Genomic DNA, 25,381 nt, shown 5'->3' on the forward strand with positions numbered 1-25,381 from the left:
GCAAAGGCTGGTTATGTTATTTATATTTTGACTGGACTTCAGCTTTAAAAGAGGAGTATGTGATTTTTTTAAATTTTAGAATCATACTTATTGTACCTAGGTGGATGCTGCATCTGTCTCCCGCCAATTCTTACCGTCGATTGCTCAGTTCTCAGAGCTCCTTGAGCAGAGAGCTAGTGACTAATAGTTGGTGACTAAAAGTTGGTGAAGTAAAATTAGAAAAATATATACATAAAGCTATTTTTCAGAAATAAAAAAATGATAATTGGCATGTGCGTATATATTCACCCCCTTTGTTATGAAGCCCATAAAAAGCTCTGGTGCAACCAATTACCTTCAGAAGTCACATAATTTATGAAATGATGTCCACCTGTGTGCAATCTAACTGTCACATGATCTGTCATTACATATACACACCTTTTTTGAAAGGCCCCAGAGGCTGCAACACCTAGGCAAGAGGCACCACTAACCAAACACTGCCATGAAGACCAAGGAACTCTCCAAACAAGTAAGGGACAATGTTGTTGAGAAGTACAAGTCAGGGTTAGGTTATAAAAAAATATCCAAATCTTTGATGATCCCTAGGAGCACCATCAAATCTATCATAACCAAATGGAAAGAACATGGCACAACAGCAAACCTGCCAAGAGACAGCTGCACACCAAAACTCAGGGACCGGGCAAGGAGGACATTAATCAGAGAGGCAGCACAGAGACCTAAGGTAACCCTGGAGGAGCTGCAGAGTTCCACAGCAGAGACTGGAGTATCTGTACATAGGAAGACAATAAGCCGTACGCTCCATAGAGTTGGGCTTTATGGCAGAGTGGCCAGAAGAAAGCCATTACTTTCAGCAAAAAACTAAATGGCACTTTTTGAGTTTGCGAAAAGGCATGTGGGAGACTCACAAAATATATGGAGGAAGGTGCTCTGGTCTGATTAGGCTAAAATTGAACTTTTTGGCCATCAAAGAAAACACTATGTCTGGTTCAAACCCAACACATCGCATCACCCAAAGAACACCATCCCCACAGTGAAACATGGTGGTGGCAGCATCATGCTGTGGGGATGTTTTTCAGCAGTCGGGACTGGGAAACTGGTCAGAGTTGAGGGAAAGATGTATGGTGTTAAATACAGGGATATTCTTGAGTAAAACCTGTACCACTCTGTGTGATTTGAGGCTAGGATGGAGGTTCACCTTCCAGCAGGACAATGGCCCCAAACACACTGCTAAGCAACACTTGAGTGGTTTCAGGGGAAACATGTAAATATGTTGGAATGGCCTAGTCAAAGCCCAGACCTCAACCCAATAGAAAATCTGTGGTCAGACTTAAAGATTGCTGTTCACAAGCGCAAACCATCCAACTTGAAGGAGCTGGAGCAGTTTTGCAAGGAGAAATGGGCAAAAATCCCAGTTGTAAGATGTGACAAACTCAGAAACGTATCCAAAGCGACTTGGATGCTGTGATAGCCGCAAAAGGTGGCTCTACAAAGTATTGACTTTAGGGGGGTGAATAGTTTTGCACATTGACTTTTTCTGTTATTTTGTCCTATTTGTTGTTTGCTTCACAATAAAAAAAACATCTTCGAAGTTACATGTTCTGTAAATTAAATGATGCAAATCCTCAAACAATCCATGTTAATTCCAGGTTGTGAGGCAACAAAACATGAAAAATGCCAAGGGGGTGAATACTTTTGCAAGGCACTGTACATGTAAATGTGTCTACTTGACTGTCAGAAGACATGGGTATTTTCTTCCAGCTACTATTTTAGTGAAACAGTACTGTTTACTGAACACACAATTAGGGCTGACCAATAGGACACATGGCTTTGCTGAAATATATTGAAATGTATGAATATGGTTGTCAATCATTCGTTTCACAAAAAGATCATAACTAGTGATGGGCAAATCTGCCCATGTTTGATTTGTCACAAAATCTCTCTCTATGCAGTTTGTCAGCTTTCCCTAAACTAGCTTCCAATTCACCAATGCCATGTCTTCTAAGGGGCGTGGTTTGCCCATCACGCCCTCCATTTGATAGTGAGGGGACTGGCTTATTCTAAAACCCCCTTATTGGCTCTTCTACACTTGCTGGCCTAATTCACTGGGAGCTCAAATCTTGCACCAGCAGGATTCTCCTTGCACACATTGTCTTGTCGCTATTCATAACTATTCAAGTTAATTAAGGTTGTACATATAGTCCATGAAAACATGTAAAGTATCTTTTTTGGCACAATACGATGTTGGATTGTATGTTTGTTATTGCTATACTAAATGTGATATTAGATCCTGATGACATTACAAGGAACCCTGGGGCATCCCCTTCCCAGAATTCTTGGCACTAGTTTGGCATTAGTTTGCTGGGGCCAAGTTGGCCCATACAAACTATTTTACTTACTAAGTGATGCGGCTGCTGTGAGCGCTATATTATACTGTATTTGCATTAGCTACATACAGTGTGAAGCGTTGTGTTTTGGCAGTGGCTCGGGAGAATTCCCTTCAGCTGCCAGAACAAAAACGAGTCAGGCTAAAGTGCTTCTCAGCCATTAAGAGTGAGCCTTGTATTTATATCAATGAATACAAGACTTCCTCTAATTGGCCAAGATGGAGAGGCAGACAGATGACGTAATGATCTCCACCTCCATAATATATAGAATTGCTTAAGAATTTAAAAAAAATATATATTTTGCAGTAAATGATCCCAATGTTCTCTTTTAACAGGTCCAGCTATCTGCCATTCTTCATTCAAATGAGCCCTCTGCAGTCAGACTGGAGCTACAGTGGCCTGAAAGGAATCATCCCATCTGTGCTGCACTACAGTTTGCTAGGATACAATTTTTTCATTCCAGATGCAATAGGTATTTTTTTTCAGTTTATTCAATTTTCAGCTCAGCTACCACAGACACCAGTTTGAATTCTTCACATATATTGCCGTGCAGAATCTATTAGATCAGCGATACCCAACCTTTTTGGTACCAGGGACTGGCTGCGTGGAAGAAAATTGTGCCAAGGCCCGGGGGTGGGGGGCATGTGGGGGGTAAGCAATTTTTTGCGGGTAATTTGTCAGGGAGGTGGCTGGTGTTAGCGCTTCAATCATCCCGGCACCATGCTTGATATGGTGTCAGGGTGATTGAAGGGCATTATTTCTATGATTACATTATAGTAATAAATTAAATAGTTCAACTCACCATAATGTAGAATCAGTCGGAGCCCTGGGCGTGTCACTTGCCACTATTGCCTGCCACCAGATGCAGCTTGTCACTTGCCACGTTGCCTGCCACCAGATGCAGCTTTTCACTTGCCACATCGCCTGCCACCAGATGCAGCTTGTCACTTGTCACATCACCTGCCACCAGATGTGGAATGTCACCTGCCACATCGCCTGCCACCAGATGCGGATTGTCACTTACTGCGCTACCTGCCATTAGCTGCGGATTGTCACTGCATTGGTGGCAGCTCTAGTCAATTCCGAGTGAAGGTAGGAGAGCGGTGATGCAGGGCAGGCGGTGAGAGATGATGTCATCTCTATGCTCCCCGCCGCACCTCCAACATTGAAGATGCTGACAGAACACCGGCTGTGAGGGCGGAAGAGCGGTGATACTGGGCGGGTGGAGAGAGATGATGTCATCTCTGCTTGCCTGTCCGCCCACTGCTCTCATCTGCCCGGCCACTCGCTTCTCTTATCCACCCGGCTCTCATGCCGCCTGCCTCTCTCATCCGCTTGCCCAGCTCTCTCATGTCGCCAGCCTGTCTCTCTCATCTGCCTGTCTGGCTCTCTCATGCCGGCCGCACCCACAGCCGGGCTGCAGAGAGGCCACGGCGGCAATGGTTGGGGGCCCCCGTATTAGATGGCAAAGGGTACAGAAATATTATATTGTGAACAAATATCAAGCCCTGCTCCATTCCACCCAAAATGTAAAAATCTATGTTGGTGAATTTTAAGAAATTACTTTACAAATCAGTTTACTAATCATATAGTAGGTCAGTAAAACTACTGGTTGTATCCAGGACAGGAGGCAATTTGTGAATATTATTCTTTTTCTTGAATTTATTCTTAGTTCACACAGTTGCGCATTTTCCGCATCACATCACAATAGCACTCCGTTCATGTGAACAGCTGTGGGTATCAATGTAAAGTTTGGCTGATTAGGATCGCATGGGTGTGAACACTCATGCAATCTGATTCCACTGCAGCAAAAAAAAAAAAAAAGTGCATGCACCTTTTTTGTGCGGATGTATGGGCTCAAATCACACTGCAAAGAATCGTTTTGAACAGAATGAGAATGTGATTTGAACAGGAATGTGGTGTGATTTTTGTCCAAATCATGTGCGGTTTCCTGTATCACATCAGTGTGAACCAGCACTAAATGTGGAAGCTGAAGTTTTCAGGCTGGATGATTAGATAACAAGCTAAAGAAGGTCTGGTTAAGCCTAGTGCACACTAACCGGTTTGAACCAGTGTAGCTGCTGACTTTCAAAGTTTTGTTTCTAGGGTGAAGAACCCCTTTAAAATAAATTTTAACTTTTTCAAAGCCATATATTGAATGATAATGAAAATACTGCTTAGCCTTATGCTATGCTTTTTTGAATCAAACTTTGTGCCTAGGCACAGTCACTTCATTGAAGTTCATTGACTGCCTTTTTATGAAGAAAGGTAATTTTTATTTCATATACTGTGATGTTTCCAGAATGTATCCATTTAGACATATAAAGTCACTGATAGGTCTGCTTTAATGCACATCCAGTACTCAAGTGAAAAAGCAGCTGCTGTGGTCAGCTTCTGATTCTTTCCAGGCAGGTGGGTATGAGAGAGGAGCAGTTAACCAGAGGCAGGACTGCAGTGTCAGCAAGGACACATACTACACTCAATGTTCATTTTAACCCCATGCATTTCAAAATAAATGCCTAAAGCCCAAATCCAACCAAGACTCTTTTAATGGGGAGTGGGGAAGAATTAGAATATCTGTCACCTTACAAATGCTTTAAAAGCAAAATAAATTGGAGGTTTACAAATACAGGTATAATGCTTTGCTTGTCCTCTTATCTGGAAATAAGATATTAAGGTTTAGGCTATAGCTCAGTGATGCATAAAAGCATATTTATTTTATTTGTAGAATTCTTAGAAAAAAGTTTTCACGTAAGCATAGTTATTTAAAGAGGAACTGCATCCTTTGAACCTCCCCCCACTTACTGTTTACCTTTTACCATCTTACTGCACAGTAAGCATACTCACCTAGCCAGCTGGGATCCTCCTCTCTGCAACCGCTGCATAGGTCCGGACCATGCTGTCTGTGACAGCTGCCGGCTCTTCCGGGTTAAGGCGCCACTAGGCCGCCCTCCTCCTCTTTGCTGAATGGGACTACACGTCATGCATCAGGGGACCAATGCCGATGCCGGAAGTTGGGGGGTGGGCCAAGACTTTGAAGAAAAAAAAAACTGTAAGTAAACAAACCAAAAAAACCCCAAAAAACAACCCTATATCGGCACTGTGGAGGGGAAGCAGGATGGAGAGGAGGAGAGTGCCGCGGGAGGGTAAAGGTCCGCTTTAATTATACATAGTAACGCCTACACATACAATATAATGTTGATGAACAGACCCATGCTAACTCATCACAATGTCATAAAGATAAAATGATTCCATTTGAAGATCAAAAAGAACCTTATTTCAATATCTTTTAATGGTTTTTGTGATCCTCCAAATATGCACAAGAGTTCCAACAGTTTTTTCTCTAAAGATATATACAATGTATATATATATATATATATATATATATATATATATATATATATATATATATATATATTTATTTATTTATTTATACAATGTCTCCCGGTACTCACGTGACTCCTCGGCTCTCTCTCTCCTCCCCTCCTGCTCGGTCCCGCCCACTATAGCTGTCAGCTGGGCAGAGGAGAGAGCTGAGGAGTCACGTGAGCTCTGGGAGACGCTCTGATATAAGGTGTTCTTGGGGTGTTCTTATTGTAGTTATGATTGCAGCAGGAGGGCAGGGGGCGGGCACTGACACAAGCAGACAGGCATGGAGGATGGGGGAGAGGAGGACAGAGAAGGACAGAGCAGGGCTGCAAAAGACGGAGGCATGTAAACTGACCACGGTGTCAGCGCTCAGCAGCCATGATAAATCGTGGTCAGTTTACAGGGGGGAGGGCATAGCTTTAAGGGAGCAGGATCTGTTTTTGTTTGTTTTTTTTTAGGGTAACAAATGCTTTAAGTTTACCATTATTCAACTTGGTTCACTCAGAAAGGGTATTATTATCCATAGGCTTCAAAGCAGAAGCTTAAATTTATACACACCATTTGCAAATCCATGCAGTTTCTAAATTAGTGTACCTGAGGAATATAAAGGATATACGTAATATACCTACATAATGAAAATGTACCACAAAGCAAAGTGAAGGAAGCCACATAACTGTGAATTTTAAAGAATTAAACCGCTTGCCGACCGCCTCACACAGATATACTGTGGCAGAAGGGCTCGTACAGGCAAAACCACGTACCTGTACGTTGCCCTTTAAGAGGCGGCCAGCGGGCATGCGCAGCAAACTCAGTGAGTAGGGTCGCGGGTCCTGCGGACTCGATCGCCATGGGGATACCCGCGATTGCCTCACGGGGAGGAAGAACGGGGAGATGCTGATGTAAAGAGCATCTCCCCGTTCTGCCTAGTGACAGTGTCACTCGATCTCTGCTCCCTGTCATCGGAGCAGAGATCAGTGACGTGTAACATTTAGCCACCCCCCCACAGTTAGAAACACGCCCCTAGGACATACTTAACCCCTACACTGCCACCTAGTGGTTAACCCCTTCACTGCCAGTGTCATTTACACAGGAATCAGTGCATTTTTATAGCACTGATTGCTGTATGAATGACAATGGTCCCAAAAATGTGTCAAAAATGTTCGATGTGTCGCCATAATGTCGCAGTCGCAATAAAAATCGCTGATCGCCGCCATTTTAAAAAAAATTATTAATAAAAATGCCATAAAACTATCGCCTATTTTGTAAACGCTATAACTTTTGCGCAAACCGATCAATAATCGCTTATTGCGATTTTTTTTACCAAAAATATGTAGAATAACTACGTATCGGCCTAAACTGAGGAAAAAATTATTTTTTCATATATTTTTGGGGGATATTTATTATAGCAAAAAGTAAAAAATAATGCGTTTTTTTCAAAATTGTCGCTCTATTTTTGTTTATAGCGCAAAGAATAAAAACCGCAAAGGCGATCAAATACCACTAAAAGAATCTATTGTGGGAAAAAAAGGATGTCAATTTTGTTTGGGTACCATGTCGCACGACTGCGCAATTGTCAGTTAAACGACGCAGAGTCGAATCGCAAAAAGTGCTCTGGTCAGGAAGAGGGTAAATTCTTCCGGGGCTGAAGTGGTTAAAGCCATAGCAATAACAAGGAAGATTCTCTAAAGTAAGAAAGGATGTTTTTATTGTAGTGGCTTAGCAACCACTTTAATGTTTCAGCTTCTTGTAATGTGTTTATTTAAAGGTGGAACTCTAAGTGGGGAATTTGTAACAGAAGAGGAACTGTTTATCCGTTGGCTACAAATTGTCACCTTTCTACCTGTGATGTCTTTTAATACACCTCCGTGGGTTTGCTGCGACAACTGGGTAAGCTTTCTTAGCACTGTAATAGAAAGTTAAATGTGAACTCCAGACAGGTATAAGTGACACATATTATTTACATCTATGCATTTCTTTAGTTTCAATAATTTTTATTAAGTTTTCATAAAAACAAAAGATACAAAAGCAATGATACCTTCTGCTGTATAACAGACTTAGAATACAAAAGAATTGACGAAATGTGTTATCATTCAAAGGATGAAATTATTGTAGTATTGGAGCTAGGATGGCCCTCCAGCCCCGACACCCCTTTTGGGAACAAATTGTGTGGTGGGCTGTTGAGCTCATCTCGCTCTCTATTTCACTTACAGAATATAGTGGGTATACCACAACATTGATAATCGCTTTGGTTGCTCTGTAACCTTATATATTCAGATATATCATAACTGTATTAAAAGTATTGAAAAAATAATGCGCCAACCAGAAAGCAAAGCAGCCAACACCACAATCAGACAAATTGCAAAAAGGTATGGAAAATAAGTGTGGCGCTAAAAAGATGTACGTTGTTGGGCAAAGCCGGACAGAATGGTATCTGAAAGGTAATATGCACAACAAAATGTATTAATGAGAGAAGATTGTGTGGGAACTGTTAGTTGGCACTAGCAGAAAAAAATTAAGTATCTAAACCAAAGGTATATAAGTAAGGCTCGGTTCACACTACCGCGACTTGGGATCCGACTTGTAAGCCCTCAAGTCGCCCCAAGTCGCCCCAGAAAGAGATTCACATTACAGTGCATGGGAGCGTCTTAATAGACACTACTGAAGTCGCTCCGACTTCAGAGCGTACTCCCTGTACTACTTGGATCCGACTTTGATCCGACTTCAGCCTATTGACTATCATTGAAGTCGGATCGCCGTCTCGCATGATCCGACTTCGGCATGCGACTTGTGCTCAAATGATCTTGAGGGGAACTCCGCGCCAAATTTTAAATAAAAATCAGGCATGGGTTCCCCCTCCAGGGGCATACCAGGCCCTTGGGTCTGGTATGGACCTTGAGGAGAACCCCCTACGCCGAAAAAACGGCGTGGGGGGTCTCCCCCAATCCATACCAGACCCTTATCCGAGCACGCAGCCCGGCCGGACAGGAATGGGGGTGGGGACGAGCGAGCGCCCCCCCCCCCTCCTGAACCGTACCAGGCCGCATGCCCTCAACATGGGGGGTTTGGTGCCTTGGGGGAGGGGGGCGCGCTGCGGCCCCCCCCACCCCAAAGCACCTTGTCCCCATGTTGATGAGGACAAGGGCCTCTTCCCGACAACCCTGGCCGTTGGTTGTCGGGGTCTGCGGGCGGGGGGCTTATCGGAATCTGGGAGCCCCCTTTAATAAGGGGGCCCCCAGATCCCGGCCCCCCACCCTATGTGAATAGGTATGGGGTACATGGTACCCCTACCCATTCACCTAGGGAAAAAAGCGTCAATAAAAACACAGTACACAGGTATTTAAAATAATTTATTAGGCAGCTCCGGGATCTTCTTCCGACTCCGGGGGTCTCTCCGGCGTCTTCTCCCGGTGTCCGCATCTTCTGCCGGCTCCACCGCTATCTTCTGGCGCTCTTTTGCCAGCGGTGGTCCGGACCTCTGGATCATCTTCTTCCCTCTTCTCTTCCAGAGATGTTGACACGACGCTCTCCCCAGCCAGAATGGTTTCTGTGCGCTCTGCAAGGGACTTATATAGGCGGTGACCCCGCCCCCTTATGCCGTCACAGTCCCTGGGCATGCTGGGTCTGTGACGTTTTAGGAGGCGTGGTCACCGGGTGATGACCACGCCCCCTTATGACGGCACAGCCCCAGCATGCCCTGGGACAGTGACCTCATAAGGGGGCGGGGTCACCGCCTATATAAGTCCGTTGCGGAGCGTTCAGAGACCATTCCAGCTGGAGAGAGCGTCGTGTCAACATCTCTGGAAGAAAAGAAGAAGGCAGAAGTCCGGACCACCGCTAGCAATTGAGCTGCAGAAGATAGCGGAGGAGCCGGCAGAAGATGCGGACACCGGGAGGAGACGGCGGAGAGACCCCCGAAGTCGGAAGAGGACCCCCGAAGTCGGAAGAAGATCCCGGAGCTGCCTAATAAATTATTTTAAAAAACCTGTGTACTGTTTGTTTTATTGACGCTTTTTTTCCCCTAGGTGAATGGGTAGGGGTACCATGTACCCCATACTCATTCACATAGGGTGGGGGGCCGGGATCTGGGGGCCCCCTTATTAAAGGGGGCTCCCAGATTCCGATAAGCCCCCCGCCCGCAGACCCCGACAACCAACGGCCAGGGTTGTCGGGAAGAGGCCCTTGTCCTCATCAACATGGGGACAAGGTGCTTTGGGGTGGGGGGGCCGCAGCGCGCCCCCCTCCCCCAAGGCACCAACCCCCCCATGTTGAGGGCATGCGGCCTGGTACGGTTCAGGGGGGGGGCGCTCGCTCGTCCCCACCCCCATTCCTGTCCGGCCGGGCTGCGTGCTCGGATAAGGGTCTGGTATGGATTGGGGGGACCCCCCACGCCGTCCTTTCGGCGTAGGGGGGTTCCCCTCAAGATCCATACCGGACCCAAGGGCCTGGTATGCCCCTGGGGGGGGAACCCATGCCGGATTTTTATTTAAAAATTGGCGCGGAGTTCCCCCTAAAGATTCATACCAAACACAGTGGCGGGGATCCAAGTCGGATCCCCGTTCATTGAAAGTCGGATCCACAAGTCGTGTTGAAGTCGGGTTAAAGTCGCGTTGCAAAGTCGCGTTGAAGTCGTGTTGCCCCTGTGTGAATCGAGCCTCAATCATATAGGTGAATCGTGAATAAATCAACTATAATGTGACCCCTGAAAGAGAAAAAAGTAACACAACACTGTATGTCAATAAATAAAGAGAAAAGAACTGCCCATCCTAATTCTAGGGAAAGGCAGTTCTATATATGTGAACCTGAATGATATCAGGATTTAAGAAAAATGTTAAATAAACATAAGTGAAAATGTCCACGTGATATGGAATAAACTAAAAAATAGTGACAAAAAATATATAACATATGAACTGCCAGTGAGACTAAAAGTCCATCCAAAACTCATACATATGAATGATATCTCAAAGTCCACATGAGGCAATATAGAACAATCAGCGGCCGTTGGGGTGGATAAAGGAAAACCAGAGAACCCCAGATTGACATCCACAAGATACGATAACAAACATCTGTATACAGGGGATAGGAGTAGATACCCTTACCGGAAATGGTGGACTCTCAGCCAATGACTTGGGAGTCAAACTGGCTTGTAATGGAGCAAGGGGAGTAGCTCCTGGTTCCCCACGGCTGGAGGTGATAAAGGAATGGCGACACTCACCGACTCTACCATTCAATCTCACTGACCAGTAGCATCAGAAATGTCAGTGGCGGGTACTCGTTGCGGATCCAACTTCCTAGGCGGGATGTCATTCTTCAAAAATAAAGGGAAAGAAACAAGGGCTTCCCCATAGTGTAAATCAGCTTGGGACTGGCTTTATTGAAACAGAATAATAAAAAACAATCCAATTCTTCAAAGAGGAGTAAAAAGTAAATATAGCGCTAAAATAAATGGTGGCAAGACAGGCAAATCAAACCCTACGCGTTTCGTCCGATAGGACTTCGACTGGGGTATCTGGCATTGTTCTATATTGCCTCATGTGGACTTTGAGATATCATTCATATGTATGAGTTTTGGATGGACTTTTAGTCTCACTGGCAGTTCATATGTTATATATTTTTTGTCACTATTTTTTAGTTTATTCCATATCACGTGGACATTTTCACTTATGTTTATTTAACATTTTTCTTAAATCCTGATATCATTCAGGTTCACATATATAGAACTGCCTTTCCCTAGAATTAGGATGGGCAGTTCTTTTCTCTTTATTTATTGACATACAGTGTTGTGTTACTTTTTTCTCTTTCAGGGGTCACATTATAGTTGATTTATTCACGATTCACCTATATGATTTACTTATATACCTTTGGTTTAGATACTTAATTTTTTTCTGCTAGTGCCAACTAACAGTTCCCACACAATCTTCTCTCATTAATACATTTTGTTGTGCATATTACCTTTCAGATACCATTCTGTCCGGCTTTGCCCAACAACGTACATCTTTTTAGCGCCACACTTATTTTCCACATCATAACTGTATTATAGTACTCATTTTGAGCAACAGAACTTTTGTATATAGCAAATACTTATTATCTAAGTTTAAGGTACAACAAATTCTGTAGTCCACGAACAGTGGTATCATTCAAACGGTGTAACATTAGATTAGTAGAAGGGGGAGATAGGAGATAAAAAAAATAAAAGGATAAGATGAGGGGGAGGGAAAAAAATACGGAAATAAGGATATACTTTAGCATCTTCGCAGGATTACTTCTGTGGAGAGACCTGAGAGGTCCAAATTGACCAGTTGGAGAAGTATCTAGCAATAGAACCATCTTTGAAGGCTAGTATCTTTTCATATTCTGCAGTTGTGTTAAATTTTAAGATTAGCTCTCTCACGCTGGGGATTGCATTTGTTTTCCAATTGCTTACCATCAGGTATCTAGCGACGAATAAAATATGCATTGCTATAGATCTTACCATTATAGGGTATTCTGACATATTGATGCTCAGAATAGCTTTCTCAATAGAAGGCTGTGTAATGACCCCAGTGACCTTCGCTATCAGTTTGAAAACTTCTGCCCAGAACCCACGGAGGTGGGGACATGCCCAAACCATATGGGCCAGCGTTCCAACCTGGCCGCATCCCCTCCAGCAGAGATTTGAGTTGTTGTTTGAAAATTTAGCAACTATGTATGGGGTATAGTGCCATCTTGCCAGAAGTTTTTGTGCTAGTTCGTCGTAATTCGAGCACCTTGAAAATTGATTTGAACGCGCTTAACCATTGTTTGTCTGTGAAGACTTTACCTAGTTCTTTTTCTCATTTAATTTGTGGATTGGTCTTGACATAGACCGACTTAGAGTTGAGTAAGTCATATACTAGTGAGATACCTTTTGCTTTGGGGTTAGTAGAGGTTAAGTGATTCCAAAGTGGTGTGGGGATTGGGAGATTGTTTGTGTTTAATTGTCTAAAGATGGATGCTATTTGAGAGTATGTTAGGAACTCAGAGGTCGGTATATTAAATTTGTTCTGTATGTCTGAAAATGTCATTAGTTTATCATCCTTTATAAGGTCTTGTAGGTGGAGAGTTTCTCCTTTCGTCCAGTGTCCTAGAGAGATGTTTGGAATTAACCGATGCAGGGATTCCAGAGGGATGGGGACCTTGGTAGATTGTACTTTGGAGTGTGTTACCTCTTTTGAGTATGACCATGCATGTAGGGAAGCTTGTATGGTAGGATGGTCTACCGATATATTAGACTTTGACATGTTATGTGCTATCAGAAGGGACCTTGGTGAGTAGGGAAACAACCAAGACTGTACTAGTTGGCACCATGGTTTAGTTACAGGCCGTGCAAACCAACCTCTAAGCTGGTCTAATATCGCCGCTATATAGTAATCCTTCAAGATTGGGATACCCAGCCCACCTACAGATTTATGCTTCCTTTTCATTGTTAAGGGGAATCTTGCTTTCTTGCCTGCCCATACGAAATTCAACAGTAGTTTTTGCATGGCTGTGAAGAAAGATGACGGGATAGAGATCGGGAGAGCTCTGAAAAAGTAAGTCAATTTTGGTAGAAGTAGCATTTTATATGCCGCTAAGCGGCCGCCCCATGAAATGTAGTGTTTCTGAATTTTTTATATTTCCTGTTGTAATTTTGAGATTAGTGGGTAATAATTGGCTTCGTATAGTTTGGACGTAGAGGAAGTCAGTTGGACTCTCAAGTAGGGCATGGAGTTGGAGGACTATGGGTATGGAAGGTCTTGTTGGATGGCCGATTTGGTGGGGTTATCTATTTCTAGAATGCTGGATTTCGATGCATTGACCTTGTAGTAGGATATCTTACTAAACTGAATAAGAGTGTCATGTACAGCTCTGAGAGATAAATATGGGTCAGACAATGTCAAAATGACATCGTCAGCGAAAAGTGAGATTCTGTGCTGTTGGTTTCTGGAAGGAATTCCTTGAATTACGGGGTGGGTTCTTATCTTTTCCGCTAGGGGTTCTATGACCAAAGCAAAGATTAAAGGGGACAATGGGCACCCCTGTCTAGTCCCGTTGGTTATTCTGAAATTTCTAGAGAACATGCCTTCTGTGTATACATATGCTGAGGGAGATGAGTACAGCGCCCTAATGGCATTTTGAATTGGACCATTTATGTTGAATTTCTCTAAGAGCTTAGCCAAGTACCCCCAATGCACTCTGTCAAAGGCCTTCTCTGCATCCAATGTTAGAAGCAGAGAAGGCCTTTTTGATTTCTCAGCAGAATGTATGATGTTAATCATTCTTCTGGTTGCGTCGTTCGCTTGACGACCAATCACAAAACCCACCTGATCTTGATTGATAAGTTTCGGTAGTAGAGTGGATATTCTATTTGCAATTAATTTGGCATATAATTTGACATCAACGTTCAACAGTGAAATGGGTCTGAAATTTTGTGGTGTTGTAGGTTCCTTGCCTGGTTTAGGTGGGGTAATTATTGTTGCTGTTAGCATTTCAGGTGGGAACTGGCTTTGGACATTGCGGCATCAAAGACTTGTTTTAGGTACAGTGATAGTTAATTTTGGAACAGCTGGTAATATTCGTAAGAATATCCATCTGGACCAGGTGATTTGTTGTGCGGCCTACATCTAATTAATTTTTCAATTTCAGTGACCGTGAATGGTAGGTTGAGCGAGGATAGCTCTGTTTGGGAAAGTTTTGGAAGGTGAATCAAAGAAAATCAGATATCATGTCATCCGAGGGTTAGTGTGTATCAGGTTCGTCTTTAAGATTATACAAAGATTCGTAATAGTCGCTGAACGCGTCAGCAATTTCTTTAGGATTTGATACCATTTTCCCTGTTTTGGGGTTTTTCATATGTTGAATTTTTTGTTTAATAATTTTATCTTTTAGCTGGTTTGCCAACAGTTTCCCCGCCTTGTTTCCGCAACGGTAGGTATTAGCTTTTAAGATACAAAGGCGGTTCTGCTGCCGGGAAATCAGGTGATTACGTAGTTCCTGTCTAGCGTAAAATAACGAATCTCTAATTTTTTGTGTTGTATTTTGTTTGTTGCTAGTTTCTAGTTTTTGGATTGTGGTTAACAAGTCATTGAGCCGCTTCTTCTGCTGTCTCCTGAGCTTGCTGCTCATTTGTATTAGCAACCCTCTTACATAGACCTTGGGCGCACTCCACAGTATGAAGGGATCATCCACCGATTGAGCATTGAGTTCAAAGTACTCCTTTAGAGCAGTTCTAATAGTTTTTAAATTTTCCGGTTGGGATAAAGTAAAGCTATCGTTCCTCCATCTATTTGCTCTTGTTTCTGTGCCTTTATCCCCCACACTGATGGAAATGGGCGCATGATCTGACCAGGTTATAACATGAATATTCGACTTTACTATCTTTTGCAACATGAATTTATCTACCATAAACAAGTCAATGCGTGAGTACGTGTGGTGCACATTAGAAAAAAAGGAAGTCCCTTTCCGAAGAGTGTTGGCATCTCCATACATCGAAAAGGTCAGAAGATGCAAGGAACTGAGATAAAGTTGCTCTTCTTTGTTGGGAGTGCATTGGGTTAGATAGGTCCAGTTCTTTGTTCGGTATTGCATTAAAATCACCAGTCAAAATTACATGCCCTTGTTTTATGGATTCTACTTTCTTCCAGATCCTCTTCAAAAAACGAAGTTGGTTTGTATTTGGCAGGTATACGTTAACCAACATATATTTGGTTTTGAAGATTTCACATATTAAGATAATGTACCTTCCAGATGCATCAAGGTGTGTTTCCAATTTAGTGAATGGGATAGAGTCTCTAATGGCTATAGCTACACCTCCTTTCTTTTTGGGGCCGTTTGCTAGAAGCACATGAGGGTATTTTGGGTGGTGAAAGGGTGGTGGTTTGTTAGAGACAAAGTGTGTCTCTTGAAAACAAATAACATCGCTCTTGAGTCTAATTGCTTCCTTTCAGGCCATTTGCCTTTTATAAGAGCTGTTTAGTCCTTTCACATTGAAAGAAGTGATTTTTAATGCCATCTTGGGAAAATAATATAATAATTTACCTACCTGGAGTCGGTTTTCCCGTTCTGATTACAGCTGAAGAGTATGGCTTGAGTCCGATTGTTGTGGCTCTGTAGACCTGTATGATCTTCTGTTACTATCTGTCTGTGTATATCATGGGGAAGGAAAAGCGTTAGGAAAGACAAGAAAAAGAAATAGTCTAAGATTTAAAAAGTTGGCGATTCTGTTGGAACCTGTGCGGAAAAACAACCGCTAGAACTAGGGGGGAATATAAAGAGTAAACCAAAACTGTGTGGCATTCTCCGGGGCCATCAGGGGAGATATACGATATAGCAAGGATGAGCAGGAGTTCAGCCTGTTTCTGCATCAGAGTTTGCCCTTGTGGACGGTGGTGATCTGTACGTGTTTTCGTTCATGTTTTGGGGTTCCAGAATTTTCCATTCCTTCAGGAGTCGGAGGCCTTCCTTTATCGTGGTAATCATGAAAGTCTCTCCATCTTTTGTCACCATTAGCTTAGCTGGGTATAACCATCTGTAGGAGATATGATGATTGTTTAGCGGTTTGGTGATAGTGGCCAGTTGTCTGCGTTGCTGCATGGTGAATGCAGAAAGGTCTGCGAAGAAGGATAAGTCCTGCATCTCCTGTGGCATATCGTCACGGCGTCTGGCTGTGATCATGAATTGATCTTTCATGTGGTATAAGTGTATTCGGACTATCGTATCCCTGGGTAGATGAGATGGGATATTTTTTGGCTTTGGCAGTCTATGAATGCGGTCTCTGACCAGGTCCTCCAGCAGGGCTTCTGGGAGTGCCACTTTCATGATATTGACAAAGTAATTTTTCAGGTCGGGGGGCTTGACCGATTTGGGAATTCCCCTGATTTTGACATTGTTACGTCTTGATCTATCTTCCAAATCCGCTAATTTGGTTTTAATTTGTACAATCTCGTCGTCTCTGTCGTTCTGGGCATCAACCATGTCGTTGAATGTATTTGCAAACTCCCCCATTTTTGATTGAACGTGTGTTACTCTGTTGGACACCGCATTAACTTCTGATTTGAACTGCTGTGTGATAGCCAGTATATCAGCGTGCAGAGTTGTGCGTAGGGATACCAGCATATGCTTAAGGGTGGTGTCCATTACGGGCTGATTTGATGTGGGAAAGTCAGTTATGGAGTCTTGTAACTACCTGGTATCATCTAGTGAAGAGTTAAATCCACTTACCTCCTCAGTGTCTGCATGTCTGCATGTTCCATAGACATCTTCTGTCTGCTCTTTGCTGGGCTGGAGGACGCTGACGGAGGTGGGGAGTAGTTTTGATGTCCTTGTCTGGGGTTGTTGTTGCTGCGGCTTCTGTTTGGCATAGAGACCCTTCCGTGCTGCTTGCTGTGGCTGCGTGTGTCCTCTCTCCGGCCGCCGGCGCCATCTTGGCTGTGGGAGCGGCGCAGCACAGTAAAAAAGTCAGTATTTTCCCAGGAATAGGGCACTGTTTTCTCCTGTGGGATGTCATCTGGGGGTATGCCCGCTCTTATTGCGCTGGTTTATGAGCAAAAATGAAGCTCCTGCTCGCTGTGGATCCCCTTTCTGGCCCGGGATGAAGCGGAGCTCTTTCAGTGTGCTGCCAGCCGCGCCGTCGGCTAGCCACGCCCCCATCTATGCATTTCTTTAAAAATACTTACATTTATTTTAAAATACAACTTGCATTAGTATCTGAATCTGACTTTACATTAGGTTCTTGTATTCCCCTGCACAGCAGAACTGACAGAGGGAGGGGCAGTATTATAAGCCATTGCTACAATACTTTCTACTGCCTTGCACAGTGCTGTCAAATGAATACTGGAAGTGTACTGAAAGGAAAAGAGAGTACACTGATGATGTCACTGGTGTAGTTATGCTCTTTTGCTGTGAATTAGCAGGCTGGGTAGGATGATTTACTAAGCTTTATCAAGCTTCCATTTGTTGAATGTGCCCCAGCAGAATTGTGGTATATTATTTAAGAAAAGACACCTACAGGGGGAAAAAACTTGGATTATGTACTTATCTTTTCCTGGCTTCTGCCCATGGTACCCAATCGAAGGTGACATCATCCTCTTCCCAGCAAGATTCTGAGGAATACTGAGTAGCTCAAATCTCACTGAAAGGACAAGCTGGCACTGTGCTGAAATACACAAAATTCTGAGTACTCAGAATTCCCTGGGATCCCATTGGCAGAATGATGGCGTCACCCTAAGCCAGGAAAAGGTGAGTATATTATTATACTTTTTCCTATTTGTTTTTTTTTTTTTGTTTTTTTACAGTTTTTTTGCAACAGGGAGTGGGCCACACTTAAAAGGGTGGACCATGTTAACTGCAGCAGGGAAAATTAAAATTACTGACCAGGCTATGCTGCCCAGAAAGAAAAACTGGACCACTAGACCGGCCAAGCTGATTACAAATATTTTGAGAGAATGGACTGTTTATATACATATGTATTCAAATGTGTATGCAATTGTTTGCCTGGGTGCCCTCTTTAGAGCCATTTAGTCATACAGCTGTTGCAAGCTTTTTAGCAGTGTAGTTGCAGTAGCAGTGTATGGAAACCCTGACTTGACACTGAAAGTGTGATCTCTAGAAGGGATCCAGTTGTGGTGAAATAGCTTAACTTACAGTCTAGCAGCTTGGCAGACAGCGACTTGATCCAAATTACATCCTGCATATTGTAGAAAGCTTTAAGCTTTAGAAAGCTGACCTCCAGGTTTTCTGTCACTTTAAATAGTTCATTTGAACCAAGCTGGTCCAAATGAACTATTTACTTCACTAAGTGCTGCTTTGGTTCTAAGTGCTGTTTAAACTGTATGCAGCTTCAGTCTCTGTCTCGCAGCCAGAACTCCACTATATACTATACTGTGTGAGTGTGTGTGTATATATATATATATATATATATATATATATATATCACAGGGAAAAGGTATTGAACACACGAAGAAAGGGAGGTGGAGAGAGGCATGGAAAGCCAAGACACCAGCTGAAATCTACCAGTAATTAGAAAGCAATCCTGCCCCTTGTCAGTGCAAATTATTATCAGCTGGTTTAGTCAAGAAGCATCTCATGATGGTAAAAGCAAAGAGCTCTCTCAAGACCTTCACAACCTTATTGTTGCAAAACATGCTGATGACTTTGGTGTGAATGATTTCTAAACTTCTGAATGTTCCAGTGAGCACTGTTGGGGCCATAATCCGGAAGTGAAAAGAACATAATTTCATCATAAACCGGCCACGACCAGGTGCACCTCGCAAGTTTTCTGACAGAGGAGTGAAAAGAACTATTAGAAGAGTTATCCAAGAGCCAAGGACCAGTTGTGAAGGGCTTCAGAACGACCTGGAATTAGCAGGTACAATTGTTTGAAATAAAACAATAAGTAATGCGCTCAACCACCACGGCCTGGATGCACCCTCACCACGCAAGACTTCATTGCTGGAAAAAAAGCATGTTGAAGTTTGTTTAGTTTGCTGCACAATACTTAGACAAGCCTGTGAAATACTGGGAGAATATAGTCTGGTCAGATCAGACCAAATTTAACTCTTTGGATACCATAATACACACCATGTTTGGAGGTCAAATGGCACTGCACATCACCCCAAAAACACCCCCACACCAACAGTGAAGTTTGGAGGTGGGAACAGCATGGCGCGGGGCTGTTTTTCAACATACGGTACTGGAAAACTTTGTATCATTGAAGGAACGATGAATGTACCAAGACATTCTTGATAAAAATCTGCTGCTATCTACTAGGATGAGGAAGATGAAACGAGGGTGGACATTTCAGCAAGACAATGATCCCAAACACAAAGCCAAGGAAACTCTCATATGGTTTCAAAGAAAGAAAATTAAGCTGCTAGAATGGCCCAGCCAATCACCTGACTTGAATCCGATAGAAAATCTATGGAAAGAACTAAAGATCAAAGTTCATAGAAGAGACCCACGGAACCTTCAAGATTTGAATATTGTGCAGAAGAATGGGCAAAAAAATCCCACCTGAGCAATGCATGTGACTAGTTTCTCCATACAGCTGTCATTACCAACAAAGGATTTTGAAATATTAAATGAATTTCAGTTAGCGTGTTCAATACTTTTTCCCTGTGTCATTCCATTTTATTACTTTGTTTTTGAAATCATTTGTTTTGGTTTCTTTGTATGCATGGATTGCATGGATTGTTACCGAGATGTAGTGAAAATTTAATATCAATAGCACCTTTAGAAATATATTTGCTAGAAAAATGGTGACATGTCCAATACTTATAATAATATAATGATAAGTGTATAAATACATGGTATCGTATAATAAATAGAGCAGTATAAATAGTATAAACAGCATGTGATGGCAATAATCATGTACTGAATAAAATTCTGCTTATGTTTTAATGAGACAGGTACTCAATCTTACAAAGCGGTACATACAAAGACACCAAGACTTAGTTGTTCCCCTACTGATGAAATACACTTATGAATGGCTTAGGACAGGAAACCCCATCTACAGGCCTGTCTGGTGGCTCAGCCCAGAGGACCCAGTGGCTTTCACAACGGATGATGAGTTTCTTATTGGAGATGAGGTAAGGAAAGGCTGAAAGCAAAAACAGAAAAATACATTATGGAAATGCTATAAACAATAGGAAAAGTACAAGGCAGCAAATAAAAAACAATTAACCTAAACAGAATATGGAAGCTGCCATTGCTGAGCTCAGTGTGAAAATATTAATTGTCTGGCTGTCCGTGCTTTCAATACATTCTCTGACACTGACCTCGGAAAAGAACACACAGCTCAGAAAAGTCAGACCTAAGTCAGAGCACCTACTTTGCTTTTTATATAATATAATTATACAATAATTGATTAAGTTCAGGGACTCGGAAAGTATGAAAGCCAATACATAAGCACGACAGCCAGGCAAGTAGTATTTTTAGAGGGAGATGCCAGTATTTGCCTTATTTATCAACAAACCTGTAAACAGACAATTACAACACTCTGCCCCTCATGCACCATCCACACCTGGCCACTAGTGGCATAACAATTGCCATAGCAGCCCACTTGGTTTCAGCGGGGCCTGAGGGTGGAAGCGGCCCATTATGGGGGCTGAAGAGGCAATTTGAAATAGAAAATCCTTATGCATATGAAGATAACACTTACCCATTACCATATTATTAAGTATTGCAGTGGTTGCTGTTGACAATTATCCTGTGACATTTCCAATCAAGAAGAGCTGACATCAGCATACAGAAGGAGACTTCAAACGCGTTGTCTCTAGTCACAAATTCCCTTTGCGGCTGCATAGTAAGGAAAAAGTGTTTATCTGTCTTAATAGTATGAATTTATTGCCCTCTGAGCTTCTGGACATCCCGGCCAGCACAGAAATTAAATCTGTATGCCTAAGAGTCTTCCCCAGGTTGAAAATCTAAGAATCTGTCCTTGGCTCGGCTAAAAACTGATTGCTATTTGTAGTTCTGCAGGAAAAAAAAAGTGTAAAAATCTGAGTTTTTATTATCAGGATCAGGGCTTTTTTTCTCAGAGAATGGATGTAGGTATCCCCTCCTCTGCCCTGAATCACCCCTTGTTTCCACCCTCCACCCACCTCTGAGCACTATTCCTAGTCTCTACCCCCTACCCACCTCCCAGTACCACTTCTATTTTGTGGTGCTAAGTAATTTGTATGGAACTTGTTAATGATAACAACAGTGGCGGCTGGTGTTTTTTTTGGGGGGGGGCGGCAAACAACTAATCCCCCCTGCCAGTCGGTCCAGCACTTACCCCATCTAGAAAATAAAGTGTTATGTATCGCCACATGATGGCAATGTGGATACTGAATAATTTGTATGCCAACGTTACGTCCTAGATAGATTGGAAAGTTAATTGTATACAAAAACATGGACTTTATAGGCACAACTGTACAAATTAGAGGAGCTTGTACAAATTCTTCAGGAGCTTGCAATCTAATGTACATAAAAATAAAAAAAGAAACAGATAAACAATGAATTTAAACATCAAGACCAAATATAGCTATATATATATATATATATATATATATATATATATATATATATATATATATATATATATATATATATATATATATATATATATATACATAATAATTATTAGTAATAAGCATGTCATCTGTATGCGTCCCCACCCATAGACAGCCAAGCAAAGCAGCACACAAGCGCAAGGGAACAACACCTAGCTGCAGGGGCACATATAGCTTTATAAATGTAATCCAACCAACCAGGTAGCAGAGGTAACGTAGATAGGTAGGTAAAAAAAACGAATGCCCCGTACACACGATAGGATTTTCCGACGGAAAATGTTCTATAGGAGCTTGTTGTCAGAAACTCCGACTGTGTGTAGGCTCCATCGGACACAAAATTTGAAAGCTGGTTATCAAATTTTCCGACAACAAAATCCGTTCTCGTAAATTCCGATCGTGTGTGCACAATTCTGACGTACAAAGTTCCACGCATGCTCAGAATCAAGCAGAAGAGCCGCACTGGCTATTGAACTTAATTTTCTTGGCTTGTCGTACGTGTTGTATGTCACCGTGTTCTTGACGTTCGGAATTTCCGACAAGATTTGTGTGACCGTGTGTATGCAAGACAAGTTTGAGCCAACATCCGCCGGAAAAGAACCATGAATTTTGTTGTCGGAAAATCCTATCATGTGTACAGGGCATTACGGTACTAAATAACAAAGGTAGTATAGGCAGGGGGGCTGGCAGAAAAAATCCACCAATCTCAGACTTCGTATGCCTTAATCGAACTGTATAAATCTATAGAGAAATATATAACAATATGTATACATCTGCATATAGAAAAAGCCCAAAACGCATCACATATAAACTAACTGCATATAGCGGCCAAAGAGGGATTAATACAAGGGATTGCAAAAATGTGCTTACCCAGGTCTCCTCAACATTGCTCAAGATGGGGATAACCACCAGAGACTAATCAGCCAGTCTCAGAACCCTTCAAAAATAGTAATCACACTAGGATAGTAGCATATGGTTACAAAAAGTCCTATGGGGGTCCAAGAGCTTTAAGGCTGAAAAGAGAGGAGACAAAAAAATATAATAAAGTAATAAGTAAGCGCAGGGCATATAAATTTCCCAAGACCCGGCCGTATTCAAAGGGGGCAGATGCAATTTGGGAAGGCAACAACAACTACCTAATGCTGGTGGACAAAGTGGAGTCGGGCTGTCTCTGGCCAGGAAGCACCGTGTCCAACTGTACATACGTCCCGACCGGATGTACGTCATATCCGAATCGACGTCGCCCGGACCAGCCGCAAATTACCGTGCATGCGCTCAACCCCCCCGTTCACGGGAGGGCGGGACCCTGCAATGGGAGCAGAGCGGGACCAATTCTCACAAGTAGAACGGATCCCCATAACACCACAGTCAGACCGCACATGTATGTGCGGTCACACATACGGCGTTGGGCGGCCGCACGGCTAGGGGGTGGAGCCCCCAACACCGAAGGCAACTGAAATGCGGGCTGCAAAGGGGAAGGACCACAAACAAAATGACATGCATGATAGCAACCACACAAAGGTGCAGATCAAAATGTGTACGCTTGGTATTATATATAGAAAAAGCATACTGTCCATTAATTAATCAGGGACAACATAGATGAATACATGCAAAAGTAAAAGGGAATGGGGTAAAATTGCCCCAGGGACTTTAAAGGTGTTTTACATAATCAGGTAGACACGGGTGAAGTAATGTATGCAACGTCTGAACTACATAAAATAATCTTTTATTCAATTTTACCCCATTCCCTTTTACTTTTGCATTTCATAATTTGGGATGTGGTGCTAAGGGTTAACTGTCCCTGCCCTCTCATTATAGAGATAGATGAATACATCTTTATAGTAATGAGACTACAGGGGGTACATTGGAAGAACAAGGCCAGGGAAAAGAGACTAACCACTGCAAGAGGACATCCAAAACACGTCTGGATAATCAGCATACATACCTGCTCTGTGCAAAACCACTGCCAGAGCAGGTAAGTATGACATGTTTGTTATTTTTAAACAAAAAAAAAACAAGACTTTAATATCACTTTAGGTTAGTAATTTTGTTTCATCATCGTTTACTGAATTGGTTTCATATATTCAGATTTATTTCGTATATTCGTTATTTTCAAATTAATTGAAAAAAATGTATTTGAAAACGAATTTGAATTGGAGATGGAAACATTACAATAAATACAGTTAGGTATAAAAGTAAAATAAGATGATGATTCCTACTTAGGCTGCTTTGTAGAACAGAACAGAATAAAATAAAACAGATTAGAATATAAAGGAATTGAATATAAAGGAATTGAATAGAATAAAATAGAATAGGATAGAATATATTCTATTCTTTTTTTATTCTATGTTATTATTTTATTTTCTATTCTATGCTTTAATATTCTTTTCTGTTTTACTCTATTCTTTTCTATTCTATTCTTTTCTATTCTATTTTATTCTATTCTATTATTCTATTCTATTATTTTCCTTTATTTTCTATTCTTTTTATTCTATTTTATTCTTTTCTATTCTAATAAGAAGCCTAAGTAGGATTTGTCATCTTATTTCCCTTTGTATACCTTACTGTATTTACTGCAATATGTTTCCATTGCAAAATTGAATTCATTTTCAAATTAATTTTTAAATTTGGATAATTAATTTCATTATAATTTATTTTGGATTCGTTAAAATTTGTTACTATTGTGATACGGAAATTCAGATATATGTAAACCTCTGTATAATGAAAATTTCTTCCAAATTTCGATATGTAATGAAACGAATCGCGCATGTCTAATCATTTCTGTGTTGAAATTTTACTGCTGATTTGCTGGTTTAACAATTACAGCGATGACAGGCAAATGTCTCCTTTCCTATTGGCGACCAAGGCTAGGCAAGCCCCAAAGAAAAGATAGTCAAGGCACTCAACATTTTGTATATATATATTTTTTCTGCACCACTTACAGTAGGTGACCGCGATATTGTGTCAATCCCGCCGCTGTTATCGGCGAGATTAGACACCTGCGAGCCCCGTCGCGGGAGCCAGTGCCGAGCTGGCTCGCTCATCGGGAAAGGAAACTTTTTTTTCCTTTCGCGATGAGCGACAGGCAGCGCTGACAGCTGTCTGGTATGAATCATGAGGGGGAACACGGCGCCAAATTTTAAATAAAAAACTGGCGAGGGTTCACCCCTAGGGGCATACCAGGCCCTTAGGTCTGGTATGGATTTTGGGGGGGACCCCACGCTGAGAACCAGCGCGATGGGATCGCGCTGGAAACACAATCTCGCAGTCAGGTACTGTACTGTACGTTTTTGTTAACAGAAGCAAAGGTGTGGTGGCTTCTTAAAACTTTCAGTAGGCGCCTAGAAAGCAGCTGCAATATTTGGGCTGTGTAAGATTTCCCTAAAGGCTGATAACAAGTGCTTCTGACAATCAGAGCCAAGCATTATCCTTACAGCCTGTTTTTTTATTTGGTTCCGGTGTCCCAGCTTGGCTCGTGCACTCACTAGGAATGCAAATGTGCCATGCACTGAAATGAATAGGCTGCATAGACAAACGTGTCCACAACATCATTAGCAGGCAACTAATACTAAATATGCTCAATTC

At 42.3% G+C, this 25,381-nt stretch overlaps 1 protein-coding gene across 1 annotated transcript in view; it reads left to right on the top strand.

Moving 5' to 3' along the window:
• LOC141112108 (SITS-binding protein-like) overlaps positions 1 to 25,381 on the top strand; it is a 143,280-nt gene that overhangs the window by 110,007 nt on the left and 7,892 nt on the right. Inside the window, exons 7-9 of the mRNA XM_073604565.1 lie at positions 2,720 to 2,856; positions 7,519 to 7,640; positions 20,153 to 20,332. Of these exons, the coding sequence (XP_073460666.1) occupies positions 2,720 to 2,856; positions 7,519 to 7,640; positions 20,153 to 20,332 (439 nt within the window). The remainder of the gene's footprint in view (positions 1 to 2,719; positions 2,857 to 7,518; positions 7,641 to 20,152; positions 20,333 to 25,381) is intronic.

This window comes from Aquarana catesbeiana, linkage group LG11 (genome assembly GCF_042186555.1).
Source record: "Aquarana catesbeiana isolate 2022-GZ linkage group LG11, ASM4218655v1, whole genome shotgun sequence".
Lineage (NCBI taxonomy): Eukaryota > Metazoa > Chordata > Amphibia > Anura > Ranidae > Aquarana > Aquarana catesbeiana.